The sequence below is a fragment of the Chrysemys picta genome, chromosome 2 (genome assembly GCF_011386835.1).
Source record: "Chrysemys picta bellii isolate R12L10 chromosome 2, ASM1138683v2, whole genome shotgun sequence".
Lineage (NCBI taxonomy): Eukaryota > Metazoa > Chordata > Testudines > Emydidae > Chrysemys > Chrysemys picta.
Window position 1 is genome coordinate 221408587 of NC_088792.1, and position 27752 is coordinate 221436338.

Here is a 27752-nt window from a genome sequence, read left to right on the forward strand (position 1 = left end):
TGGGTGTAAGTGTTTGCAAGATCAGGATCTTATGCTACCCTTGACACTGTTTGAGACACACACACAAAGACACAGTCCCTGCCCTGAGCAACTTGCAAACTAAAGAAAGAAAGAGAAGAACACTGCAATGATACAATATCTGCAGCCCGTGTAACAATGCAACAGCTAGAGCTATTCAGTGTGTCGTTTTTTATTTCAGAAGGTCATGCTAGCCATTGGCCTTGTTCTGCAAGCAGATTGTTCTGTATTTAGATTTGAAGATGTTTGGGGTAGGGGTTTGTCTGGTAAGCATGCTGCCAATCAACTGCATTATCTACATAACTGATGCAGTCGTCATCATCATCTTCCTCAATATCCAAGAATGGACAGATGACATAGTTTGTGTTTTCGGGTTTTGTTAAAAACAACAACAGTATTTGAACTTCAAACATTTCAAGCAAGTGTCATTTTTTTGTTTTCTTTCAAGGCACTGTGTGCATATGCCATTTTGTCTAAACAGGTGGGAAAAACACCAAAACATTCAACAGAATGCTTGGCAAGCAGCAGTGATGAGGATAAAGATAGACTGTACTGTGTGCTTCTACCTCTGTGAGTGGCAGCAGTGGTGATGGTTGTAAAACAGAGAAAATTTCTGACAGGACCTGCTATATGCACTTGCATTGTGCTAGAGAATATGGGCCTGACCCAACTTCCAATGACCCAACTTCCGTTTGCTTCAGTGGGAGTTGGATTGGGCCCTATGCTGCGAGATTGTGATGCAATGCCTGATTCTTTTATTTGGGTTGAGGACTGTATCTGTATCATTTCTATATTTCAGGGGCCTAGCGTAGCAGCACCCCAGGTGGGTTTATCTAGAAACCAGCTCCAAACCCGTGAATATCACAGTAATAGTACCTATTTTCAAAAAAAACCCCAAAACAAAACAAAAAAAACATTGTAAAGGTTTCCAGGATGGCCACTATATTTTGTATGTAGTTGGTTGCAAATTAATTGAGGGAACTTGGAATCCAAATTAATTTGGACTGAAAGTAAACCCAGTCCATCATGAGATAATCTGGTTGATCCACACTGTACATTAATTGTCACTGTGCTACTTTTCTGGCTAAGAGCACTGCTAAAAGTATAATGTGAATTTCCCCCCCTTCCTTTATTTAGCTCAGGCTACTCACCTTCCTTTCCCCCTGAAACTTAGAAATGCAGACATTTTTCCAACATAGTTGAAGATATTCCAAATTCACCAAAAAAAAAAAATGAAACTTGCTATTTTTTTTTTAAAACAAATGTAATTTTCCACTTAAGTATTGGATATTTTTAATGAAAAATGACCCATTTTCAAGGCAAAAGGGCAAATGCTTACTAAGAAATTAACAAAGTTTTAGAAACCAAGACAAAATTTGGCAGACATGAAATATTAGAAACAGCACTGGGAAATGACTTTTGTAAAAATAAACTGTTCAGATATATTTACAGATATGCACTTTCAGCTACTCTTTGAGAAGAAATCCTGCCGCTGCCTCTGCAGACACAGAGTAACCTGAATGCAACAGAACCGGTGCAGATCCATCCACCCATATCACTCACATCAGCCAGGTATGCCATTGGGCAATGGTGGGACAATACTTAAAGACCATGCAGGAGATAAATACCTTTGCAAGTCATGGAGCTTTGATCTGCAGTGGTGCTGTCTGTACTGCTTTATTTATTATTTTTTGGCAAATGGACAGGGTGTAGGAGCAGGGCCCAGGGATCTGGAGCTACACAGTCCCAAATTAAGCCCCTCACACAAAAATTTTCAGGTGTGGCACCTATGTGTATTGCTGAGAACAAATAAAGGAAATAATTAACAGTTGTGTCAAATGAATCTATTGCTGTTATTGATTATTTGTGCACAAATGCAATATACAGTAGATAGAATCCTTAGGATCTTTTAGACAATTTGAAAAATACATAAGCTGTGCAAATACTTAAATGTTCCCGTAGCAAATGTCTGTCACAAAAATTCAGGAACATTTAAAAATAGTTGTAGGTGTTTTTTAAAAATCACTTGAGTTGCGGTATATTAAAATAAAGACAGTTCCCCTTATTGGAGATACAGTTTCCTAGAGAGTCTATTTCCATATTTTCCTCTAAGAGCCCGATTTGCTAAAAGTAATAAATCGCTAAAACCATATAAAAAAGGGTTGTGTCTGGTTTTGGCCACTGACTCAGTTTGAAGGTTACTTGCCTCTGTTCTGGCAAGAAGCTAATTCTCATTCTTCTGTCACATGTTTTGTAGCACTGGGCTGTCACTGTCCGATTGAAAGTCTGGCAAAAGTGGAGGCAGGCAGATGACAAGGTATGCAGATGATTTTCTTTTAGGCTGCTAGTCCTGGGGCTGAGAAAGGAATAAACTGTGTGCCCCAAGTGTCTCTGAGTGTTGTACTATTATGTTCAATCCCACTCAAGCCTACCATGATTTGGCAAACATGAAGCAGGTGTAGAATAGAAAATCTTTGGGTTTTGCATGGTCCCTTTATTGCTCTTTGCTGGCAAGAAAGGTCTGTTACTGAGTTCAGCCAAAGGCTGGGGCAGCAATTTAATTCAAGCATTGGCATCAACCTCCCTCTCAACACGACAGGAAACCTCTACTGAAGTCTGGCGTAAGAAGCTCTCTGTGGCTAATGTCAGAAATGGATCTGTCAACTAGGAAAGAATCCACTCTTTCCTCTGGGCTCCTGGTAAATACTTCTCTGGGCTGACTGACGTCTAGCTGGGTGGGTATGAACATGGCCCCACATTAGAATATTTGCTTAGTGGAGTCCCCCAACATCAATTTCAGTACCGTGGCTGTGACAAATGGAAATCAGACTCAGCAAAATAGGAGAGTCCACTTTGCAGGAGCGCAGAGCTCAGAACACCTAAGGAGGTGTTACACCAGCTACTGGAAAGAAGGGATTTCACACGAAAGAATACCAAATCGCCCATGTGATTGTGGAGAGCAGGAGGTCCAATGAACATTGTAGGCCAACAGATGTGGAAACTCCTTCCAGACAGATTGAGCCTGATGTCTAAATAGGACAGTGATGGACATATTAGAATGAGATAGATAGATAGATAGATAGATAGATAGATAGATAGATCCTGAAGGCCCACGCCAAGTATAAATATAATATTTTATGTATTATTTTAGTACATGTCTTGTCTTACACCAACAGTTTCCTCCTGACCAGATTGTATAACTATAACCGTTCATCTTCTCTTTAGGGCAAGGATATGTATTTGTACAATTTCTAGTACAATGGGGCTGCAATACAAATAATAAACAAAAATGCTTCTCCTATTCCCATGAAGGAGGTCACAGAAATGTATCTTGACTAGTTGCATCAGCAATGTGGTTCTATGTAATGTCTCATAAAATAAGGCTACTAAATCATAATGGTGACTCTTGTGAATCACAAAGAACAGTGAGACATCTCAGACCAAACTGAAAACATGACTCCAATGAAACCCACACAAGAAGCTACTCTTATTAGGTGGCCTTCAGTCTTAAAGAGTCTTGTCCGAAGTATCTCCAAACACAAAGGGTTTGGCTTTCCTCTCACTTACACCAGTAAAAATCAGAATTAACTCCACTGAAGTCAGTAGAGTTACTCTACAACTGCTGTAAGAAAGATCATAAGCAGACATAATGAATATGCTGCTGCTCCACCTTTCTTATAAAACCTCTGTTAATCAGCTGATTTTTATCAATTATTTGAATGGTTGCTTACCACAGGTTTCAAGATAAGGAAAAATCCTTCATTAACAGACCCAGCTCCATTACCTACCAAAAAATTATTTGATTTGGTGTTTCCTCCTCCCTCCACCCTTCCATGTACTTTGGATCCAGTTATGAAGATAATCAAAACCTAATTCCTGCAATTTTTTTTTCCAGAAGCAGTTAGTATGTTACTATTTTTTTCTGTCTCTCTTCAAAAGAGCATGCAAACAGAAGCCTCCTTTTGAGATTTAATGCAGTCACTACCATGAAAGACAGTTTATGCACACATTTCAGTAGCTAGCACACCCTCCAGGTTCTTGGACTACCCTACCTTGGCAGCCAGACTCTGCGGTTTGCTGGAGAGGATCTCTGCTGCTTCCCTGCAGCGGGTGGAAAGGTTCAGGATAGCAGCAGCTGCTGCTATGTGGGTGTCTTCACTACATTGACCGTAGCTATAAGAGTTGGCATGACAAGGGCTCTGTGTGTGGGCGCTAGCACTAGGCAGTCGATTAGAAAATTTCACTGGATGTGAAAAATGCTTTGCTGTTGAAGAGAGATTTGATTAGCAATTGCATGTATGTGGTTTCCCCCATTAAACAGATTCATTTTTCAGGTTATAATTTCATACGTTAAGTTATGTGAAGAATACATTAAAAACAGCCCTTTTTCTATTGGTTACTTGGGACTGCTCTAAAAAAAAATAGGCTCAGGGATCAAATTATTTGATTTTTGTCACCCTTAGTATTTACATTTTTACCATAAAAATTCGAAGGGATAAACTCTGTGGTTCTTACTCAGGTTTTACTCACTCCTGAGCAAAGACTGAGTAAAAATGAGCAGGGATCTCAAGATTTGACCCCAACATTGGTCTTGCAACTTACTTAACAAACAGTTTGGGGAAAATAATCAAATTCATAAGGGATTTTCATTCTTCGAGCACCATTGTGTCAAAATAAGATGGAAGTGTGAAGGCTTAGGTAAAACAACATTAAGGCTATAGCCTGCTTGTCTTACTTCTGTGAGCAGTCCCATTGTTCAAATGGGATTACTTGGATGAGTAAGGTGAACAAGATTTATTGGAGAGGCTGGGGAAGTGGAATACAAACATTACCCCTTGGGGACATGTGCAGTATCATGTTAACGAAAATCCCAATTTTTAAATGTTAGACTTAAAAAATACAACCAAAGAACATTCAGAGCTAAGGTGGTACTTAATTCATCTTGTTGTTCCTCTTATAGCTGGGATCTTCTGGAATATTATGTAGGTACCAGACACAACGAACTCAATTAAGAATGAAGAGATTGCCTTACAGGTGAATAGAAAAGCTATTTTACATGTCAAAAATGGAGTACGTGGTTCTATGTTTCTCCCCTATCACTAACATAGACTCTAAAGCAGAGCAGGGAGGTGCCCTTCTTTGCTCTGTGTTATATCATTGACTGTGACAGGGGAAACCTAGAACCATAAATTCAGGTCTTCACAAACAATAACAATGCATCCTTTCATCTGTAGCTCTTAAAGTGCTTTACAATGATGTGTAAAAGAGGAAACAATATTCAGCTGTATTTTAAACAAATACATATCTAGAACCTAAGCAAAAAAGAAGAAATAAGCAAAATCATAATTCTTTATCAGCATCATGAACATAAGAACATTGCTGCACTTAACCATGTGTTTGTTATGTAGCTGTGGATTGAACTACAGAAGTTGGGATCCAGCTATCAATCCCCAAGATTAAATTCCCTTTGGATCTAGTTTTTTCGCCCATTATACATTTGAGGGCTACATAAAAAGTTTAGGTCAAGATCCAAACTTCCCTAAAATTTTGGGATGCTTTGATTAAAAGTATAGGTCAGACCCAAAAGTCATATCATCCCCAAAACAATATTTCTTTTGTACACTGACTACAATTGAGCTCCGTGCTTGAATGTTTCTAAATATTGGATCCATCTAGTGAGAACTGAGACTGACAGCCCAATTCTGCTCTCCCTTATACCAGTGCAAATTACTGTAAAGCCGGAGTGTCTGGAAAATCATACTATAAGTCTATGCTTTTTATCAGTTAGTTCAACTGATCTGAGTCACCGAACCTACTTAAACTAGAGTTTGATTTAAGGTGCTTCTTCCATGATCCACTTCAAAGATACCACCAAAAAAAACCCATGTTATTAAATGAGCATGTGCAAAATCCAAAGAGTACTAATAATGAATTTATAGATTCTTATTTGCTTAGGCTGCTGAACAAAACTCTACACAATTGCTTTATTATTCCAACCCTTCATGCATCCACATGTCTACTATATTCATGCACTCTTACACTTTTGTCTTTGCATTGTAGTAACAGTTGTGTATTGTGCAATCTTCGCAAGCATGATGTTAGAAAATTCAATTAATTATATGATGTTCTTTTGAAATTGTATAATGAATTTATTTGTATATATATGCAAACATTTCAAATATAAGCACTTCAAATGCAACTGTTAAATAGACTTGTGCTTGTGCAAACAAATAACTAAAGGAGCATGTCCACTTCTGTGCACAAAATTAGAAATTGCTCATGCAAGTACCCAGTAACACACAAATCTGTTTGTGTTTGAGCATGCCTATTTTACAGGCCCAACTTAGGTTTCTACATTTGTAAATGTGGCCTTCAGATACTCCAATATAAATAGGCTTGGCAGGATTAGATTTTTATCAGTCAATGTCAGTAAACATCGTACAGACACAAAATGATGAAAAAATATTTCCATTGATAATAATTGAAATTTACAGATAGGCAAAGTAAGAAAAATGCTCCTTGAGAACTTATTAGAATTTGGTTTAAGGATATTTACTTTGTATATTTTGGCATGTGGTATTGACAGTTTGTGTTTGAACAGTTGTAAAGATTGAACTTTTTGAATCTCAACATCTACTGTCACTAAACAATTTTTGTCTGACCTCCCCTATTGTCCGACTCCCACATAATTTCCTGCCACTGTGAAAATGTGTATCAATAAAAATTGAAAAAATGTTTTAAAAAAAAATATCAATATTGTCTAAAAATATCAACATAAAAAATAAAAATAAAATTGTGCCATACCTAAATATATACATATAAGCTATTAATAATTTGAGAGCTAAAGACAGGGTCTTCTTTATTATTATTTTTTAATTGCTGCTTTTCTGTTTACCTTAACTATGCCTCTCCTTTGTTTTTTTGGATTATGTGAGCTGTGTAACATTAGGTTATTTTTTTCCATCTTCACTTTCTTTGGTTATATTTTAATGATAGCAAACAAAACAAAAATTAAGAAATACTTTCATGGCCATTGTTTTGGATCCACATTCCTCTGAACCCAGCTCTCACACAAAAGAAACCCCCTTAGGATTCTTCCATTGCCCTCACAGCAATGGCATCTTTTGCCAAGATTTTGTGCACACATTAAAATAGCTGTAACAATAGTGGTGTTATTAAGGGTTGACACAACCGAGCAAAAACTTATTGCAGTTATCTGAGCAGATCCTACAATGAAGAGGATCTATACATGTAATTACTCATAACAGTGTACTAAATTGTGATACCTTACTCACACTGAGTAGTAGCATATTGCACAAATAGTCCCTTTGGACATATCCTCAGCTGCTGCAAACTGGCATAGCTTTATGGATGTCAATGGAGCTATGCCAATTTATGCCAGTTCACGATCTGATCTCTAACTTAAATGGAACTACTCATGGTGGAATAGTTCCACATGAATATGGGTATCACAATCTGGCCCAACAGGAAAGCGACAAGTCAAGTGTTTTCTTTTTTACCATGGAATTGCTTTTAAAAGCGTAATTAACAAATAAGATGTTGTAGTCACTCCAGCAGATTTTCAGGTATACTGATCACAACGGGTTAAAGACATTTGCTAGTGTGCATTATTTCCTGAAACAAGAAAACTCTCAGATAAATAATATTTTTCTTTCAAGAATGATGGGCGTTTCAAGCTTACATTCAAGGAACGGTGGGGTTTTTTGGCCTTGCACTGCTGGTGCCATTGTGCGTTTGCCAAAGACTTGTGCATCAAAGCTGGCATAGTCAAATGGTACTTTCCCAAACTTCTCTTGCTCTTTTGTCAGCGTGGCTCTGGGAGAGGTGGCTGGCTGTGCAGTTCGGTAATTGTACTGAGATAGCTCGAGCTGCTTTGCTAAGTTTGTCCTGCAGAGACTGCCAGAGGGAGAGTGAGAAAAACAGAAAGGACAAACAATAAGAACATCTTTTTCAGTACCTTGCATTGAAAGACAGGATATAGTGGGATGGCACCTGCCAAAATGGATATAAGTGAAGATCATAAGCATTGCCTTTATAGAAGCCTATTTTAGGGTGTACACATCAGTTACAAAAATGTATTTTGTGGCTGATCTAGTGGTCTAGCAATCCTGTAACTTACAAACAGAATTACTGTTCTGCTTATAGAATCACTACTGTAGGATGGTGTTTCCTTTCTTTAAAAAAGGACGAGATCATCCTTGGTCTTTTGCACTTGAGTCAGCAGGGGCTTGTAGAGCTGTGGATAACTACCATCATTCTAGAGGTGGGCCTTCTTGGCAAATAAATATGATAGAGCATGGTCCAAAGTAATTGCTTCTGCTATTTGTGAGGAAAGAATAATTAACAATGTGTTATTCCATTTAGCTACTGTGCAGTAACTACTTGTCTTCAATAATTTCCTAAGGACTTTTCATACGTAGAGTTAAGGCACGTGCAGTTGGCAGACACATTGACACAATATTCTGTAATGGCTCAGAAGGAGCCATTATAGCCAATCATGTCAATAATCCACAAATTAAAGTGCCCCCAAATAGGCCTGAATATAATAGGCCATGATGGTGCTGATGCCAATGATGTGCAAATTATGCAAGTCTACAGGATCAATAGGACTCTCAGACCAAATACAAGCTCAATGAGAGATTTTTTTGGTTAGGATTTTTTAAAGCACATTTTTGCTACTGTAGTATAAAACATAAATTAAACTGAGTAACTGCATTACAGTAAAGTAACTGGATGGGTCAATCAGAAATCTGTTATAGAAGAGAAATAGAGCAATGAGAGTGCTTAGCCCACTTAAATACTACTACACTTACAATAGTTAGATGCTGCTGTGATTGCCAAGGGTTTCCTTTGCAAAGGATCTCAATATAAATCAGCATGGAATCCCATGCTGCAAAAACTGGGATGAGCTCACGAAGCAACAAGATCTTTAACCAATCCTCAGGAGCCAAAGCATTGCAGCAGAGGGACAATTTGGGAAAGCTTCTTAACAAGTAACTCCAGTCTAATCAAAACAGGAGGCTGGTTAACACTAGGAAGGCACTCCAGAACCACCACTGAAATAATGGTTTTGTGTTGAAATAATATTTTTTAGATTTTTTTACTCATCTTTCAAGGACATGCATGTAGTCATTTAATGTTAGTTGAACACACAGGGACCCGCTGAGTGTCCTTTGGTTATCACAAGTCATAATCAGTTTTGCTACCCACATTTTTGTATAGGGTCAGCCTGCTACAATGAACTAGGCTCCCTCAGTAGCTCAGAGTTAAAAGCTGTAAGGAACGAAATCCCTTACAAAATAAAGCACAGCATTTGGACAGAAATACCTGTGTGAGATATGTCATGTGAGACTCCTACCTGTGAACCTGAGCGTGGCACTGTCCAGTTTTAGGAGAATCATGCTGATTTTTTTCCTGGGACATTGCCAATTTTTCAGCTGCAGCAATTGGACAGCCAGAAAGACTGTTTAAAAAAAGAGTGGCATGATTTGAGTTACCAGAATATGAACTTATCTTTCAGTCCTAAAGGACCTTAGAGGATTTCATAAATTACAGATGGCTTCTCCTACCACTGAGTTGTAGCCACCGCTGAGATGAAATGTGGCAGCTGTTTAACAATGCACAGAAAAAAAAATACACACCAATTTAAGCCAAAAAGCAAAGAACGCTGGAGGGTGAAATTCAATGGGGTTCTTGAGGCTCATGCAGGCCTTTCATGCCACTGTTATCTCAGAGTGTCACTGCATGTAGGAAGGCCATGGGTGGAGCAGCTGCATTGGGTGGCCTCCTCACTGGTGCTAAACAAGCCTGCACTGAGTGTGTTTGAAGCATGTCAAAGAATCTGTGACTACCAGGGTCCAATAGGCCCAACTCCACCTAACACCCCCCCCAACACACACAGTAGAAGTAGCAGCTGCTATTTCAGATCCAAATTTGGCTGTTTGGATCCAGATTTGGGGTCCATCCCATTATGCAGAGATGGGTCAGATGTGAAATTTGTATGCTTCTTGGGTGAAACGTTTGGAAGTTGAACCAGGCTAAAAGTTTTAGGCTGTTCAGATCAGAGGTTCTGGGCCAGGCAAATCTCTATTTATTTTTTTTAAAAAAAGGTCTATTTTGCCCTCAATGTCAGATGAACTATTGAATAAACACTATTACAGATTGACAGGAAGGCGGACTTTGGCAGAATTTTTTTTTAAAAAATCTGGCGTATGATTGTGAAATAGGTACATATCCTGTCTCAAGTTATGTTGTCTCTTTGCTGCTGATTTCCAGTTTGCCTCAATTCCTATCCATTTATAATTAGCAGTACTGATTTATAATATAGTTGGTCTCAAAGGGGCTGTAAATGTGACCGGCGTTTTCAAACAAGAAAATGACTAGAAACATTTCCATTTCCTGTCCCCGACTCCATCCCCTTATTGTTTGTTTATCCACCTGTCGCATCTTGTCATAAACTGTCTTTGTTTTACTCTTATATACCATGACTAGCACAATCAGGCCCTGATCCATGATTTTGGCTTCTCCAGGCAACTGCAATATAACAGTAAAAATAACAAGCATGCACTATGTATGCATACAGCATGTAGGACAATGGGGCTCTGATTTTGGTTGGGGTGCACATCTATTTATTTAATAATATTTCATTTACATGATTAAGTTTCACATATATTTTGTTTCATTACTGTAGTTTGAAATCTCATCTCTGAATTAGGAATCATGGATTCTGTCATACCTGGTACTGGAGATAATATTTTTGATACTATACTGAAATTTAATATTTAACACAATTGTGTAGATTAATTGCTTGATTATAAATAATGTTAGCTATCGCTCCATCAGTGTTTGCAGTACATTATATTGTTCATATTTCTGAATTCCAAATATATGTGGCAATTTCCTCCCAGCTACATATTAATTTGAATGGATGCTAACTGATCTGGCTTACCTTCTGTGTGTGTTGCGATTGCTGTTGACATGTCCTCTTCCAGTACATCCTGGAGTGGGGCACTTTAAAACATTTTCATGCATGGCAAGAACTAAACACAAAGAAAGAGTAAAGGGTAGCAACATACATATAGTAATCTCTCTCTCTCTCTCTCTCTCTGTCTCTTTCTTTCTCTCTAAGGAACATTTTCTTCTAGCAACATAAAAAATTCTCAAGTGTGATGCACAAAAGCTTGTCTTCTGATTTTGTACCCTCTAGCTCAAATGAAACTTACAAATTCAGAAAAGATGGTGCTGAGAGGCCTATGCTATAGTCTCATGTTGTGTCATCCGATGGCCCCTGCCTGGTTTAAATCAGTGGGCGGGCAAGCTTTAAATGATGTCAGCACTTTTCACTCCTTATGCTGGAGTAAGAAGATGATACATGAGTGCAAAATCCATCTGTCCTGGACACACCCCTTTTGGCTCTAGCTCCACCCACTTTAGTTTGCATCCCTTACTCTCTTCTGCTCGGTATGTATGTAAATCCACCTTACACCAGTGGACCCTATCCCCAAGCTGTAATTTGCACATTCAGGGATCTCTGACAGCATTTGTGCCATTGGAAGCCATTGTAGTGACAATTGCATCAGTAGTGAATAGGACCCGTTGTATGTACATTTCTCGGCTCCCCAACCAGAGTAGCTGTTTTGGATCTGTATTTATCAAACGTGAAGTAAAACATAATTCTATAGCTTTGTACATCTCCCTTCATGCTGTCAGCTCTACGCTATCCTTTTAGGTGTACACTGCCTCAAAAGATTGTCTGATTGTTAATCAACTGGGTTGTTCTGTTAGTAAGCAAATTTTGATTACAGATAATCATTTTGCACCCAGCAGAACAGTACTGAGCTGATTGGAAGTGTGATAATTAACAAAGACTTGCTTTTTAAAAAAGTTAATGTTGTTGAGGCCTTCCAACTGCAGCAGCCTGGTTAGCTCAAGAGATGTTTCCATAAATACAGATTTAAAAAAAGAAAGCTACAATTAAGAAGAGGACACTGGTAAAGTGCAAGTATCCCTTTAATTTGTTGTTACGAATGCCACTACAAAAAAAAAAAAAAAAAGAAAGAAAGAAAAAAGAAAACCAGTCAGACTGACTAAGTTGTTCAAAGTAATAGTTTCACATTCCATTTTGGCTTATTATATATCATTTCACTGCATCATGTCAGAAGACGACATACCCAGCACAAACCAATGTAATCAGACTGGCACAGCAAGAAATGAATGGGGAATTCAGGCTGGGCTGGCCACACATAGGTTAGCGTAATACAGTAATAGGAGAGAGGCATGCTATGAAGCAACTGCCGGATTCCCTCTCCTTGACTGGTGGAGGTGACCCGCTTGGTCTCAGTGGGAGAGGGCATACCAGTCACATAGCTGAATGCACACATCTGAGCCTCCAGTTATTTGAAATGGGAAAACAGCACACTCAGACAGGGCTATGTCCCAGCCCAGCTATAATGGCCAGTGTGTGTGTAGGTGTGTGGGTATGACCTTGTTGTTCCTCTCCAGCCCCTTCAGGGAGGTTCGTGCCACTACAGGTGCTAGTTTTAACCAGGCCTTGAGCATCACAAGTGTAAGGACTGGGATTGCAACTCTACTCTGCACAGGAGCACCAGAGTGGCAAGCTCATCGAACCATCTCCTGCCTTGTGCATCTGCACAGAGCTAGCTACAATCCAGCCCTGAGTGTTTACACTGAGTGTCCAGTATGAACTCACATGACTTAGAGACTTAGGCCTGGTTCAGTTGCTCTCTGTACTGTAGGATGATACTCACTTTCTAGTGGCACTCTGACTTTATGCGGACAGCCTGAGAGACTGCGGTGATGCGGGTACAGCCCAGTCACATGCCCTGTGCCATCACATCCTGGGATGGGACATTTGGTTTCTCTTTTTTCAGGCCTGGGTGAATCTGTAGAGAAATCAAATAAGGATTTTGTCCGGTTATGGTTTCCTGCCTGCACTCAGCTGAGTGGTCTTAGAAGTGTGAAATAACTTTTCTATATTTCAGATGCAATTTCCTCCCAAGGCTTTAACTTGGACTTAGAGTAACTACATAATCTAAGCATCTCTTTTGATTCTCACATTGTCTCTTTTAAACAATGACTTTCACCTCCCACTATGCCATTGTGTGCTAAACATACGCGGCTTAGGGATTGTGATGTCACTTATTCCAGAAATCTGGCAACAGCAACCACCAGAAAGATCTAAAAAGGAATAAATATTGAAACAGAAACAATCTTTTATACTGTTAATGCCAGGTTCTGGGAAACTGGGATCACCAAATAAAAGCTGAGGGATGAAACAAACAAACAAAAAGCATTGCAACCAGGAGCAGTTCCTTAAATATCACAGATCTCTAGGTTGTTGGTCCTTTGTTAAGAAACTGAATACATGCCACTTTACATCTGAGAGGCTAGGCAGGCAGCTCCCTCTGGTACACATGGCAGCACTGCTCTGCAGATCAGCCCACAATGAGAGTGCAAACATGGAATAACTGATACCCTTTCACAGGGCACTGTCTCAGCCCACCCTTATAACTACCAACGTACAATGCGGCAGAGGCTGGGCTCCTTAGTGCATTTTTCAACTTCCAATTGCAAGGTACTAGCAGTGTGCAGGAAGTACCGATTAGAAAGTGTTTATTTTGATTTTGAATGAAGAATCGAAAAGGATGAGAAGGGAAGTAATTCTGATCCAGAAATTCTCTTGTGAGAGGAGACAGACAGCAGTGGATGTATAAATTGCTGAGGATGGTTTCAGATCAATCTGTGATTGACTGCCAACAACATGGAGTTGAGGGGAGATAAACAGCTGTAGTCAAAGACAGGTTAAAGCCACCTAGTAGGATATTTTGCTAGGCTACAATGTAGAACCAGAAGCAGCTGTGGGGTTAAACTTTCTGGCAAGCCTTTAGATAAGAAAAATATGGAGGAAAGAAAACAGAATGAACATCAACAGGGAACCACAGTGCCTGTTAGAGTCACAGCAAATCAGAAGTAAGAAGTCACTGTAGGAAATTGTTTACAGCACTAACAGAGGACAACAAGTGGACCTAAAACAAAAAAATCATTTATTTTAATCTTCCATTAATCTGAAATCTAAGTGCACGTAGTGTAAAAAATTAAGTGGAAAGAGTAGGATCAGTATAAGGTAACAAGTATATTTAACTGGCATAGGAGCCACAAAGAAAAAAGAAAAAAAAAAAAAGAAAAAGCTGAGAAGGATGTGGAATTCCCAACACAATTGGTATAAGAAATACTGGCCATAGTTGGATTTTGTAAATGAAAAAATTCCAGACCTAGTACAGTACTGCAACAAAAAGCTGTCAGAGCATATGGAGCACATGGAGAAGTAGAGTGAGAGAAGCTCAAGATACTTTTTCTATGAAGGTTATCGCTGAACCAAACTGCAAACTAAGTGCTTACTTGAGAATAATCAGGAAGGACCAGATTTTGCCATTCTTACCCACATTGTGCAGTACGCTACTCTGCAAGTATCCCATTGAGTCCAATGTGACCATTCCTGGAGTAAGGGTGAGTATTCCACATGAGTAAAAGGATCAGAATCTGGTCTGAATTGATTATGGTTATCTGAGCAAATGAGGGCAAGGATAATTATATGAAACTTAGGAAGGAGGTTGACTAGCATGTATGTACAGTGCTAAGAGCATTTTCATCGGTAAGCTGTATGTGACTTTCCACAGAAGAAGCAGGTAGATGCATACTCTAGTTAAGCGGTACAAGAGGGACTATACAGTGGTAACCCTTAAAAAATTGCCAGTTATCTTAGATTCTAAATGCCTTAGATAACCGGTAAGTAACTTACTTCAGCATTTGCAGTAAATATTGAGACATACTCTAGGGAATACTGCATATATCAAAGGAATCATATTTGTTTATCAAAGGCAAAAATGGCAACTTTTATAGGGTGACTACTGCTTTACTTTGTATTTATAAAAGAGAATTCCTGGGAAAGATTAAAGTGAGTAACAAATTTATTAGAGCATAAGCTTTCGTGGACTACAGCCCACTTCTTCGGATGCTGTAGTCCACGAAAGCTTATGCTCTAATAAATTTGTTAGTCTCTAAGGTGCCACAAGTACTCCTGTTCTTTTTGCGGATACAGACTAACACGTCTGCTACTCTGAAACCCATTAAAGTGAGTGTAAAGTGATATCTTTTGATGTTCCATAGTTATTCTCAATCCATGAATTCCATATCAAATGTGCCCAGTTTGCCAATCAATACAGGATCTTTTTAATCTCCAGCATTACAAGCCTGACATGGTATCTGAAAATGGAAATGTGTTCTCTCTTTCATAGATTACCACAAATCATCAGAAACAATAACAATTTTGGAATTTAGATGGCAATTTTTCTGGTGGTGAATGAGGCTGAAGAATATGGCTTGTTCCAGAATCTTTACTTTTGACGTAACATCCCGTTCAAAATTGTTTACCAGCTGTAGAATAAATGTTTGAGCCAATATGAGTAATCAAAAATATTTCTTACGTTTGTTATTATAGATTTGTCTCCCACCAATGTCAATAACTTTGGTTTGTCTCCTTTCCCCAGCTAAATGCTCCAAAAGAAACCTGTCCAATTCTTTGTAGGTGCTGTGAAACACATGACCTTGCTCTGCCTGCAGAGCTATCGCTTGTTCTAGCAAACTCAAATTCCCTTTTGTTTTGTCCAGGTCAACTGACATGTCTGTAGTTTCTGATAGGCACTCATCGTCTTCCTCGCTTTCAGGGAATGGATTCTGAATTCTCTTGTCAAAAGGATCAACATGAGATTCCTGCAATTCTCTTAGCTCTGTTTCTGAGTCACAAACTGTTTCACAGGGGCGAAATTCTGCTTCTTCAGTCTTAATTTCTGGAACTTCCAGAATGTCTTGTCGGTTACATCCTGCAATATATCTCTGAGTTACATGGGGCTTTATGCTAGTGTCTTCTGAGAAGTTTGAGGAACTGTCCCATTCATTGTCCAAAATTTCAGAGCTACTTTCATTGTCTTCAGATGAACAGTATTGTGGGTCGGAAACACAAATCTTTTCTTTTCCTTCTGATGAGTTAATTGTGTAACATTCATCAACATCATCACTTTCTGTCTTTAAGGACTGGATGCCACTGTCATTTAGGTTCTCAGTCACCATTTGAACTGGTGCATCTTTTGCTAGTTTTCCCATGTTCATTAAAGATTTGACCACGAGGTCCTGGTAGCGGGTGTAGTTGTCCTTCGTTTGACTGGAGTTTTCTTGCCCAGCTGAATGAGAGGTTTCATCAGGTGATTTTGTAGTATTTTCTTCTATAAGGAAAAAAAGCAAGAGAAAAATGAATGCTTTCTATAGAGAATCTTAATCTTGATCTAACCTGGTTTCAATCTTAAATGGGAAGAGACTTATTTAACAATCACTGTTTATTTACTCAAGGATACTCTGAAAATCCTTAAGAAATAACACCCCCTTTTACCAAGACAATATCTGAAATTACTGCTGGTATATAACCATCACAAACCCTTCTAAGATTATATCTGTGTAGTGTGGCTGCAGAGCCCTTTGAAAATAGAATGTTTTTGCATTTTTCTTTGTTGAATATATAACATTCCTTTGATCTATTTTCACTCTCCTCCATGTCTAACATGCCCAAATATTTCTCAGAATGGGTCCCCAATTACTTTTCAAATCACTTCAGATTGCATGAAAGACCTTGACTGAAAAGACTCTATGGTTTACAAAGGGCAAGCTCTTGGTCACCATTACAGTTGCCACACTAAATGATACATCAGGTCATGCACAAGCAAACAGAAATGGTTCTTATGAATAGACTCTTAAAGGACTGCTAAAGACACCATTGAAATACACCCTGTGTTAATAAACATCTTTCTTTGGACGAAAAGCAGCAGCCAGCAGGTAGTAAAGGCTGCGTGTAGGTAAGGGTGTCAATGTTGGAAGACAATATGCCTTTTGTATCTCATTTAATTTTTTATAAAAACATTTGCTCTAATAAGGACACTCAAAAATACATCTCCATCATCTTTCTTTCTGGTAATTATCTCTCTAAAATCAACACTGGTTTGCCAGGATCAAGTAAATATTGCCATAGTAACTAAAAGCATTTTTGGACGAAGGGAAGAATTTAGTCACAACACTAGCCCCTTCAATAATGTTGATTATAGGGTGCATTCTTTTGTTGGGATCTATTCAACATTAACTGAAAAATTTAACATTTTACTTCCTAGAAAGAAGGATGGATAAATAAGCATATAATATTTGATAAGATGGACCCATCCTCTCCTGAATCAGAGGAACTCCAGGTTTAAATAATAAATTAAACATAGTCTAAAATGCAAATGAAGTTTCTCTCAATAACACAGCGAGCTATTAAGAGAAAGTGTAAAGGGTTATGATAATTTTAAAGTATTATGAACGACAGAAAACAAATAAAAAGCATTTTCAGTGAATATGTCCAATTCATTGAACTATTCTCTCAATCCACTTAACTACCCACATGTGTACAATAATGATTTATAGACATTATACCTAATTATGCATATTTGGGCTGTGTTAGAGTGCCTAACAAAAGCTCTAGAAAGCAACAATTACCTCTGTTGCTTAGCTACATAGTTTAAAATATTCCTATTAAGTGCAGATTATTGTGGAGGGGAAAAGAGGGACAAAAATGCACATGTGCACCACAATGCATTTCACTTTGCTGCTGCCAAACTGTTAGCATTTTGGGTCATTTCCAGTTTACATAATTGTTTGGTTCAACTGTTTGTTATATGTTAAAAGAAAATATTTATTAATTCTTATTCTTCTTCAGAAAATTGGACTCATATTGGGAGAGGTGGCCTCATGCACTATGTGCAGATAGTTGTGTGTTTTGGGTATTTTTTTTAAATGTCTGCAAAGCTCGGTGCAACTTTTAAACCAGCTCATCTCTCACTATAGTCTTTGAAGTCATCTGAATGAAAAAGTTTGCTATATTTTCAAAACATGGCATCTAGTAATGATGATTGTGATTCCTTGTGGTTCTGTAATGAACCTCTGACAAATAAGTGTCTATGATTTAATAGCTTATCTCTCTGCTCTGCTTGGAATTACACATACTCCCATCACCAGGCCATTTTGATACAAATGACTCTAATTTTTTTTATGAACAAGTATGCTTGATACATGCCTTTCATTAATTTACTGGGTAAAAGATTGTACTAACCATATTACCAACAACAAGATTAAAAAATAATGACTCAGGCCCCCCAAAAATCATGAGATTGGTTTAAAAATTATGAGATTTTAAAAATGTGGATTTGGGTTTTTTTAATTGCCTTCTGTTTTTTGAGCCTTTGTGGTTCACATGTTGAAGTTTTTTTCTGTAACCACAAGGGCTAGAAACTTACTTTAAGAAATTAATTAATGCTGATATTTCTTGAAATTGCATCACTCCTGGAGTTTTTCAGACAAAAACCAAATATTGTGAGATTCACAATAAAATCATGGGAGTTGGCAACACTGTATCAAGATACAAAAACGTGATTTTAAAACACTCTAACTCTATACCATGCTGTCCTGCTCTCAGAATTTTCCTGGAGTTGTACAGAAGATAGACACAGGAGAAAGTGTGCACATTTATGAGGATTAAAACACTGAAGTTATGGAGGTACAGGGTACAATCTGAATCAGCACAGAAAAAGTCAGTTAAAGCTTTTTGTGAGACTGCTGGTATTATGAGATGGAAATACTCGTAGGAGGTCAGAACAGCCACGAAACAGCAGAGTTGTGCTTGCTTGGGTCGGTAGTAAGTTTGGCTCAGTGATTGCATCAGAAGGGGACAGTCAGTGCACAATTCCCTACTAGTTTAAGAAATATTTTAAAAGTAACCCCCCCTTTCAGCCCTCCACAGGAACTTGCAAGATGTACCCACAAATCTGCATTCCAAAAGAGACCCCTGATAGAAGATTGACCAAAAATAAAATCCTGGCCCCAGTGAAGTCAATAGCAAAACTCCCATTGACTTCATTAGGGCCAGAATTTCACCCATAGTTCTCTTACCTGGATAATAAATTTGGCTTTCAATATAGACATATAAGTATACATTCCAGTTTTGTAACAGCTATACGTACCAGAAATGTACAGGGTATTGGTTTTCAAAAACGAAGATTATTCTATTCTAAGTAGATGTGGGTATAACTCTAGATCCAAAACCCCCTAAAATTTGGGAATCTGCATCAGAATCTGGATCCCCAATTCTGGGGCTTGAGGACAGCTTCCTCTTAAATAGAGGCACCATTACTTTTTCATATTATGTATGATTTCAGATTATCTGCCCATATTCCTTAGATATTGACCTTTATAACCTATTGACAACTATTTTCTTTTTAACAAATGCAGTATTGATTCCACTGAAATCTGAGACCACTTTCTTAAGTGTTGGGCTAACAACTTATGCAAGGCTCCTCAAAGAAAAAAATAACTGCCAATTTATTTTGAAAAGTATTCCATTAATTTTGAATATATAGTTGAATGGTAAAGGCAGAAAACATACATACATAATTTATATTTATTTATTTAAATATATATGTGTATTATAAATATATCTCATATTCTTCCCCCAGCAGTCACATTTTGTAGCACCTGCATGGTAGAACTTTCTATAAATTGTTGAGCATGTTTGGGTTGGGTATTATAAATACAGTGCAGAGTCTAATGATCAGGTTAAATAGAACACAGATAATAGTCACATGAATAAAATTGCTTTGGTAAATGTTAAAGTCAACATTTTGTTAAGCAGGTGATTGCCCCCACCTCATGCTGAATATATTAAAGTGAAAATCCTCTCTTTACAAATGTGTTTTTCTAAGTAGTTAGTTTTTCACTACATGTTTAGCCTCATTCTTTGACAGCCTATATTAAGAAGCAGACACCATTCCTTATCTGCAGTGATGGCAGGTCTCTGTGACCTACACAGCATTAACGACCATAGAAGGAGATGTTGTACAAGGTCCTTGTTTTTGAATTACCATATTTATATCCAGATTGCAATGTATTATCTCAAATCTACTCTGAGCCCAAATCATTCTACATTCTTTTTGAAAGCATTCAGTTTGACAGGCCTCTTTTCTTTGAGGGCAGGGAGTTTACATTAATTTGGAGCCATTCTTCATTGCTACCTGTAGCAGACGTGTCATTTGTTTCGAGGACATTGACATCCTCCTGCAACTCTGTTCTGTCCTCATTTTCCTCTCTGCATTCCACAGTGGGACTGTAGTGACGGGGTTTCATTAACAGGGACTTCCTTTTATTGACTGGAACTCCTGAAATCTGTTCTTCAGCTTTTCTCTTCTTAGCCATGGAGCATTTGTAGGCACTGCATTGATTTAAAAACAGCAATAATGAAAACAAATTGGATATTATTGAACAAACAGCACTGTCCTATATTTTAATTTCAAGTAGAAAAAATGAGGCTGGTAAAATGCTAATACACTTGCACTTCCAGCCAGCTGTGTTTAGAGGATGTTTAGTTTTAGCTCTTGGATCTAGAGAGCAGGGCACAGACAAATCCATTGCACCGGTTCTCTTTCACTGCTACCAAAGTCTGGTTATAAAAAATCCTTAATCCCAAGTAAACATATGTTAATTTAAGCTCTGTCCTGCACTAGATGAAATACACCCAGAAAGGGATGAGAAAAGATTGATATTGATTTGCTAATCCTGAGAAACAGCTAATGTGAAAAGTATACCACCAGTTACACTGCAGCATACTGTAACTTTATGACCCTTCTACTTACATGGGTGTGGATATGTGCTTGCTTCTTTTGCATTGCTGCTTGTGGGTTTTTTTTTTTTTTGGTTTGTTTGTTTGTCTTTGATGGGTGGGTGAGAGTCCATTTTAAGATGAATGCATTTTTTCAGTGTGAAGACTTAGATATTTAAGGGCATTTTTTGTGTGTGATTTATGAGATGAACTAAACAATGTCAATGTCTGATTTTTCTGGTCACCATGGCCTAGATTCACAAATGTACTTAGCTGCCTAAACTCCAGACTTAGGCACCTAAATCCCAGTTTTAAGCTCTACTGCAATTCATAGTGCTCTTACTGAACCCTGTAGGCACCTAAACTCCCTTTTACAGTAAAAGATCCCTAGGGATCCTATATTTCTTCCCCTGAGTCTCCATTCAGACACTTATCTCCCACCTAAGCCTCAGAGTATTTCACCAGCCAGGAGAAGGTAGGTGTTTGGCCACCTATGCCATGTATAAGACCTGATCCAGTAGGCTCCCTCACAGCATGCTTACTGGATCTGCCCCCTCAAGCAAGTTCACACAACGCAACAACAGCTGCTTCCACCTCATCAATTTAGTGCAATGGTTTGTATATTGACCAAAGATGTGGAAGGCCTCCAGTTCAAGTCCCCCCTCTTTCAGAAGGGGAAAAGGGATTTGAACTAGGCTCTAAACCTCTCAGGTGAGTGCCCTAACCACTAGGCTATGGGATATTCTGCTATGAAGTGCCCTCAGGCTATGTCTACAAGCTAGGGTGTGTTGATTGTGCTGCTTGTGTACACCTACTCATACTAGCTTTCATCGAGCCAGCACACGAATAAATAGCAGCGTAGCCACAATAGCACTGGAAGAGGCAAAGGAGGCATGGCTTAGACATGCCGACTACAAACGTGCCTGAAACGGGTGGGTGCATACTCGGCATGGCTAAGCTGTACCTCCCTGCTGCTGCTACTCAGGCTACCGCAGCTACACTGTGATGTATACTCCTGCTAGTTCAGCCAGAGCTAGTGCAAGTACTTGTATGCAGGGAAATCACACCCCTAGCTCATAGTGTAGACATAGCCATAGTCTCTTCTGTTGAAGCTGTTTCATTGTGGATAAATAATTAAAAAGCTATTTGAGCCAAAGAGAGACAACAAGCAAGAGAGACAGCACAAGCATGAGAACGACTCAATAAGCCGGTGGTTACAGTACACCCCCAGGATGTGGGAGATCCAGAATCCCGACCCCTTGCTCTCTGACTTGTACTGTAACACTAACCACTGGGCTAAATGGTAGAAGGCGGGTCCTCCTCTTCATTGTTGTAGTGAAAACAGCACAGGTGCCTAACTCCAAAGGTAGTGGATCGCAAATAGAGATAGGTGCCTTTCTGCAGATCAGACTTGGGTGTCCTTTCTGTGTGTGTATATGTGTGTGTGTGGAGGGGCCTAGGTACCTAACTCAGGCTTTGTGAATCACAGAGTGCTCCTGTGACTTTCTAGGCTCCTGAAAGCTAGGTGCCATGACACTTAGTGTCACAACACCCTCAGTCCTTATGTGAATCCAGGCCTTTTCATTTAGGGGAGGTTACACTACGTTTTTGCTATTGATTTGTATAGATCTGTACACATTGGGATCTGTCCACAAGAGCTGAAATCAGATATATACTTCTGGTACACATGGTGTGCCATATTCCCCTCTCCATTACACTAACGCACTCCTACCAATGCCAATGGGATTGCATCAGTGTCATGGACCGTACAATGTGTCAATTCACTGCTTTATCTATGTCCATATATCTTGTCTATTTAAGGGTTTTTTTGTGGCTGCCCTATGCCTCATTGTAACTGAGCAAATTTCAATAGGTTTCCAAGTCATATTTCTACAGACATAACATGATGTGCATGGAATGCTGATTACTACAACATTATCTCAAGGGAATATGAAAACAAACTTTGGTTGAACAGCTCAGCTAATGTGCATGACCAGGAACTACAATATATACAATATTTGGTTCCTATAAAATACTACAAATAAATAAGTAAGTAAATAAATATTTTTCCTACATATCATAGGCCAGATCCTTAGACTTTATTGGTGCTGTGCCATTTACTAGCTGAGAATGTAGCCCTGTAACTTGATTATAACTTTTACATATACCTATTTATAGGTCCGCAAAACAAAAATGTGTGTGAAATATGCTATACCTTCCACAACAGGTTGAGTAATGTAACATTTTGTGGTGGCTATTTCACATTTGTGCAAGCTTTTGGAGTGGAAGGTTAGCAGAAGATCTAAACGTATCTTTCAGTTGCAACAAGACCTGAATATCTATAGGTCTGTCAGCTATCTAGTATATCTATGTATTCAATATAGCTCCCACCATGCTAGCATCTGAGTGGCCTGGCAATCTAGGTCAGTGGTGGGCAACCTGCAGCCTGCGCAGCTTCCTGCAGCTCCCATTGGCCAGGAACGGCGACCCGCGGCAACTGGGAGCTGCAGGCAGCCATGCCTGCGGACGGTCAATGTAAACTCTGTCTTGCGGCCCGCCAGTGAATTACCCTGACGGGCCGCGTGTGGCCCCTGGCCGCAGGTTGCCCACCACTGATCTAGGTGACACATCATAGCTAAGAAGTCAAAATGTGACACTTCACTAAAAGATGTGCCTCACAACACAATATTCTTCAACCCTTTTCTCACTTTTTATATAAGTAATTTTTCATTGTCGTCATAGTTCTCTCAGACAGGAGAATACAGCTATGTAATATGACTAATAGCATTCATATTATATCTGTCACAGATGAAAAAACTACATTTATGGATCAATGTAATCCACTCATTGGTTTCTAGACCCTAGGGAGCATCATAAATCTACACAATGCCCTTGGGTACTGGATTTCGTATTTGGCTCTCTGATTTAGCTGCAAGATTTGCAAAAATCCATGTCTCCAAACAGCTCCCTATTGGTTACACATATTACAAGGCGCAACAGCATAAATTAATCCTTCCAAGATATCTTATGTGTGCTAAATTGGCTCAAGTTCTGATTGTTTTGGATGGTAGCATGTGACTAAACTTTAAGCTTTTTGTTAAAAAAAAATCCATTTCTGGCCAAGAACCTTTTTGGCAACCCACCACTGTAAACATGAAGGATATGGAAATATGAAGATCTGCAATTTTAGGAGATGTTAGAATGCTACCAGTGTGCATCTTAAACAAAGTGGTTGCTCTTGATCTACTGAATACTAAACTTACTGTGAGTGCCATTAAAACCTGGATGTTAACCACTTGCAGTAGTTAAATGTATTATGAATTTTGTGGTATTTCTCTTTTTGACAATAGTGCATACCACATATATCACAGCACAATAAGTGTCCCTTTTGGAAATGGTGCCCCACAGACACTGACACAGATAGACACACACAGACACAGACACGTCCGCCCACCCACACCAGAGATACGCAGTGTGGATTGAAGTGCATAATGTACCCTGAAAAAAACTGTGTGGAAGAGTTTATTAGTCTTTGTTGCTGAAGTTCTGCAATATTGTATCACTCATAATAGTCATGGTGTTGCAAAAAGGCTGGAATTACGAAAAAGAAGTAGAAAGAACCATAACAATGCTTTATAAGCCAAAACTATCAAAGTTTACTTTTTAAAACTTTTTCATTCATTTGTCAAACTCCAAATTTACCTCCAATGGATATTATGAGGATTTAGGAATTAATACTGTCCTCATTTCCATTGATAAAGCTAATTCCCATACAAGCTAAATTAAGAAATTTTTAGGCTAGAAGTGCCCATTACATCATCTAGTTTGACCTCTTGTGACTGGGTGAATAGAATTTCACCCAGTTACTTCTGTAATGAGCCCAATAACTTGTGTTTGACTAAACTGTATCTTCCAAAGAGCCTTAACTAAATGGTCCACAGCTTAAGTGGGGGAAAGAAGGAAAGTAAGATTGTCATTCTATTGTTAAAATCTGCTGAATTCATTTAAGCAAATTGGGACAATGTATTTCCCTAGTTACATATTACAAGTTCACCACTGTGATTTCAGCAAAAATGCCATGAAACACATTTGTGTATCACAATATCCTAGAAGGTAGTCAAACTCAGACTTTGGCAGACAACAGGCAAGAAAGAATACCAGAGATAGGGTCTCCTGCCTTCTGGAGTTTCACTCTGGGAACAAACAGCAGGAAAATCCCAGGTGATTATAACTAAAATCAACTGGCATCAGGGGAGATGCAGCTCTGATTTACATTCTTCACGTGACTCCACACTCCCCTGTGTATGATGGATCAACGCAGAACCACTTTCGGAAGCAAATGTATGATAACTTTAAGTTCTGTTTAATTCAAATTTTGAGGCCAAATTCTGCTCTCAATCACATTGCTGTAAATCCAGATTTTAGCCCAGGACGCCCACAGATCTGACTCTTCTCAAATGTGCTGTAAGCACATCTTAGAGCCAGAGGGCTTTTCCTTTATGAAGCAGTGTGATGCATTAGTTTGCCCACATCATATTCCTTTGTCTAACCAGTGCCGCCAGGCTCAATCAGCTCTCCAATAGAGTTTCTAGAGTTTCCTCTTCTCTGATTAAAATAAAAATATTTTATCAGAACCAAATTTATATAGGCTTATTCCTGACACCTTTCTCTGAGAATATAGGTGCCAAAGATTGCAGTGATTGACTCTTTTTTAGGAAGCTCAGCTTATTCTTCAGAGGCCAGGAAAGTGACTAACATTTTTAATTAATTAACATTTTCCCAGTAGAAAAATCCTCCTGCCTTTGCTGTTAGTGTCCTTTTAAGTTGCTACTTCTGAATCTTGAGTAAAATCAACCAGACGTCCACAGCCAGTTCAAATAATTCACCAAGAACCTATTCTTCCTCTTACCCTCAATCTTATATTGTCTTTAAGGAAAACCAAAACAAAACACCCTAACTTTACTACATGTAGTTGTTTCATACTCTTGATTTTAATTTTCAGTTCATTGTAGTTGCTGACTATTGATCTTACTACAAATTTCCTTATCAAAGTATATTTCTTTTGATAATTTGTGCCTCCTTTCAAAGATTTGCTTTTTTAAATTTGTGATAGTATGTACGTATACATATGCACACACAGACACCTTGTCCATTTGTCTCTAAATGTAGATGTTTGATAACGGGCACCATAGGAATTTGAGACTCAGCCTAGCATGTAGATATTTGTGTCTATCTATCTATCTATAATCAGCTTAGATATCAGCATTCATGAAGTACCCATTTCAGCACTGTCTTAAAAAGTTTGTCTCTCTGTCTCTGTCTCTTTCACACATACACGTTAGCAGAGATCTGTCAGGCTGTAGTTTGTCAAACAGTAAACCTATAATTTAGCTTCTCTATTACTCATCTCATAAATTCAACATCTAATAGTTTTGTTGCTATTTATCAATGGTCTGCTTGTTGTCATGGAACACTGATTCAGCTGTCAAGGTTATTTGGTAATCTGAGGCTCATAAAATGGGAGAAGATTTTTTTTTTTTGTTATGAGCCCAAAGCCAATACGTGCTTTCCCCTAATTTAACTGTTCTTAAATGTTATGAATAATAAATCATTTTAGTACTGCCTATAATGAGCAGATTTTTTAAGCAAATGAGTCAGCTACTAAAAACAATCCTGTATCAGATATCATAATACAAGCCACGAAGTTAAAGTACAAGACAATTGCTTGTGTGAAAAGAAGACCCTCAAGTAAAGTTTTCATGCTTATAGGACACAGGCATTTTTGACAATTTTATCCCAAGTGCTTAGGGTCTTCCCTTTCCTTTCTTTCTTCCCAGATTGTGCCCGGATGAATGGTGGGGCTAGGGAGAGTGGAACAGTGCTACACTTTCCCTAACCACCTAGTGGCCAATTTGAAGACAGTGAGAAAGCCGAATGGCTGCAGTGAACTCCCCTCTCCCCATTAAGCATTCCAGGGCACACAGCAGCCATTCTTGTTGCTGGAAACTGCCCTGCCTGCCCTTCCCCATAGGTGGCATGATTGTCAGTGGAGGATTTCCCACCTTGCTGTGAGTCTAGGAATTTTTCTCTCTTGGCAAGACTGGTAGATATCCGGTTAACTTTTTCCAGTTTCCTCGCAGTCTCCTGCAGACTGCCATGGGTGAATAAGAGAGTGCATATTGTTTAAACAAACAAATAAAAGAGGAAGAGAACACTGTCACACTTCCAGTTGGTATCCCAAGCAAGAGGCTTCAAGGGACCAGCTCCTGGGGTAAACCTCAGCACAGGACTGGTGGAATCTGTAAGCTTGTGGGGCAAGAGAGTGTCTTAATTCTTCAATGACTGAGTTCCCCTTCACCTGCTCCCTCATTCCTCCTCACTGGGTGGTGGGATCCAGCATCAGACTGAAGCGTGAACAGAGTGACGCAGCTTCAGCGAAGGGAGTCAGCCCTCATTCCTTGGCTCCAGGATCTGAGGCGATTTAACCCCATGCCAGACCCAATTAATGCTTGGTAGTTAAAGGGTGGGTCAGCCTCCTCATCCTCTAATATTAACTTTAATTCAGTTGTAGGCTGCAGCTTTAAATCCTAATCAAAGTTACAGTCAATATTTTACCTGATAGCAACAGAAAATTGGAAACCTTTGTTATACATTTGTATCATGCAGATACCCTGGAATACACAGTGACAGTCAAATGCTACTTTCCTCTTACCATTGTCTCAGCTAGGTTACACAGATCCTCCTCTCACAATGGAATCAGTGGCAGTAAAGCACTCGGTCACTGCCATCTATTATGTATATTTTGTTTTTCTACAATGAGTTTTAAGGTTTTTATTTTATTCTGTTAACAGTGCAAAAGTACTGAAAAAAGCAGAAATGATGAAGGATTCCTTCCTCAGCCTGTCCATAATTTGCAGTCTCCTTCTATGGCTGTTTGTTGGTTACCTAGGAAACGGATGCGGATGGA

The 27752-nt window shown here is 38.8% G+C and overlaps 1 protein-coding gene across 4 annotated transcripts in view; it reads right to left on the reverse strand.

Annotated features, from left to right (window-relative positions):
- Positions 1-27752, reverse strand: part of ST18 (ST18 C2H2C-type zinc finger transcription factor) — a 188460-nt gene that overhangs the window by 33989 nt on the left and 126719 nt on the right. For 2 of the 4 annotated variants that reach the window (XM_065585528.1, XM_065585527.1), the window contains 7 exons: positions 20202-20398; positions 15543-16337; positions 12807-12941; positions 10988-11078; positions 9398-9502; positions 7721-7935; positions 4071-4282 (listed from right to left, as the gene is read on the reverse strand). In XM_065585528.1, coding sequence (XP_065441600.1) covers positions 4071-4282; positions 7721-7935; positions 9398-9502; positions 10988-11078; positions 12807-12941; positions 15543-16337; positions 20202-20398 — 1750 coding nt within the window. The remainder of the gene's footprint in view (positions 1-4070; positions 4283-7720; positions 7936-9397; positions 9503-10987; positions 11079-12806; positions 12942-15542; positions 16338-20201; positions 20399-27752) is intronic. The other 2 variants (XM_065585530.1, XM_065585529.1) reach the window with 1 other exon arrangement.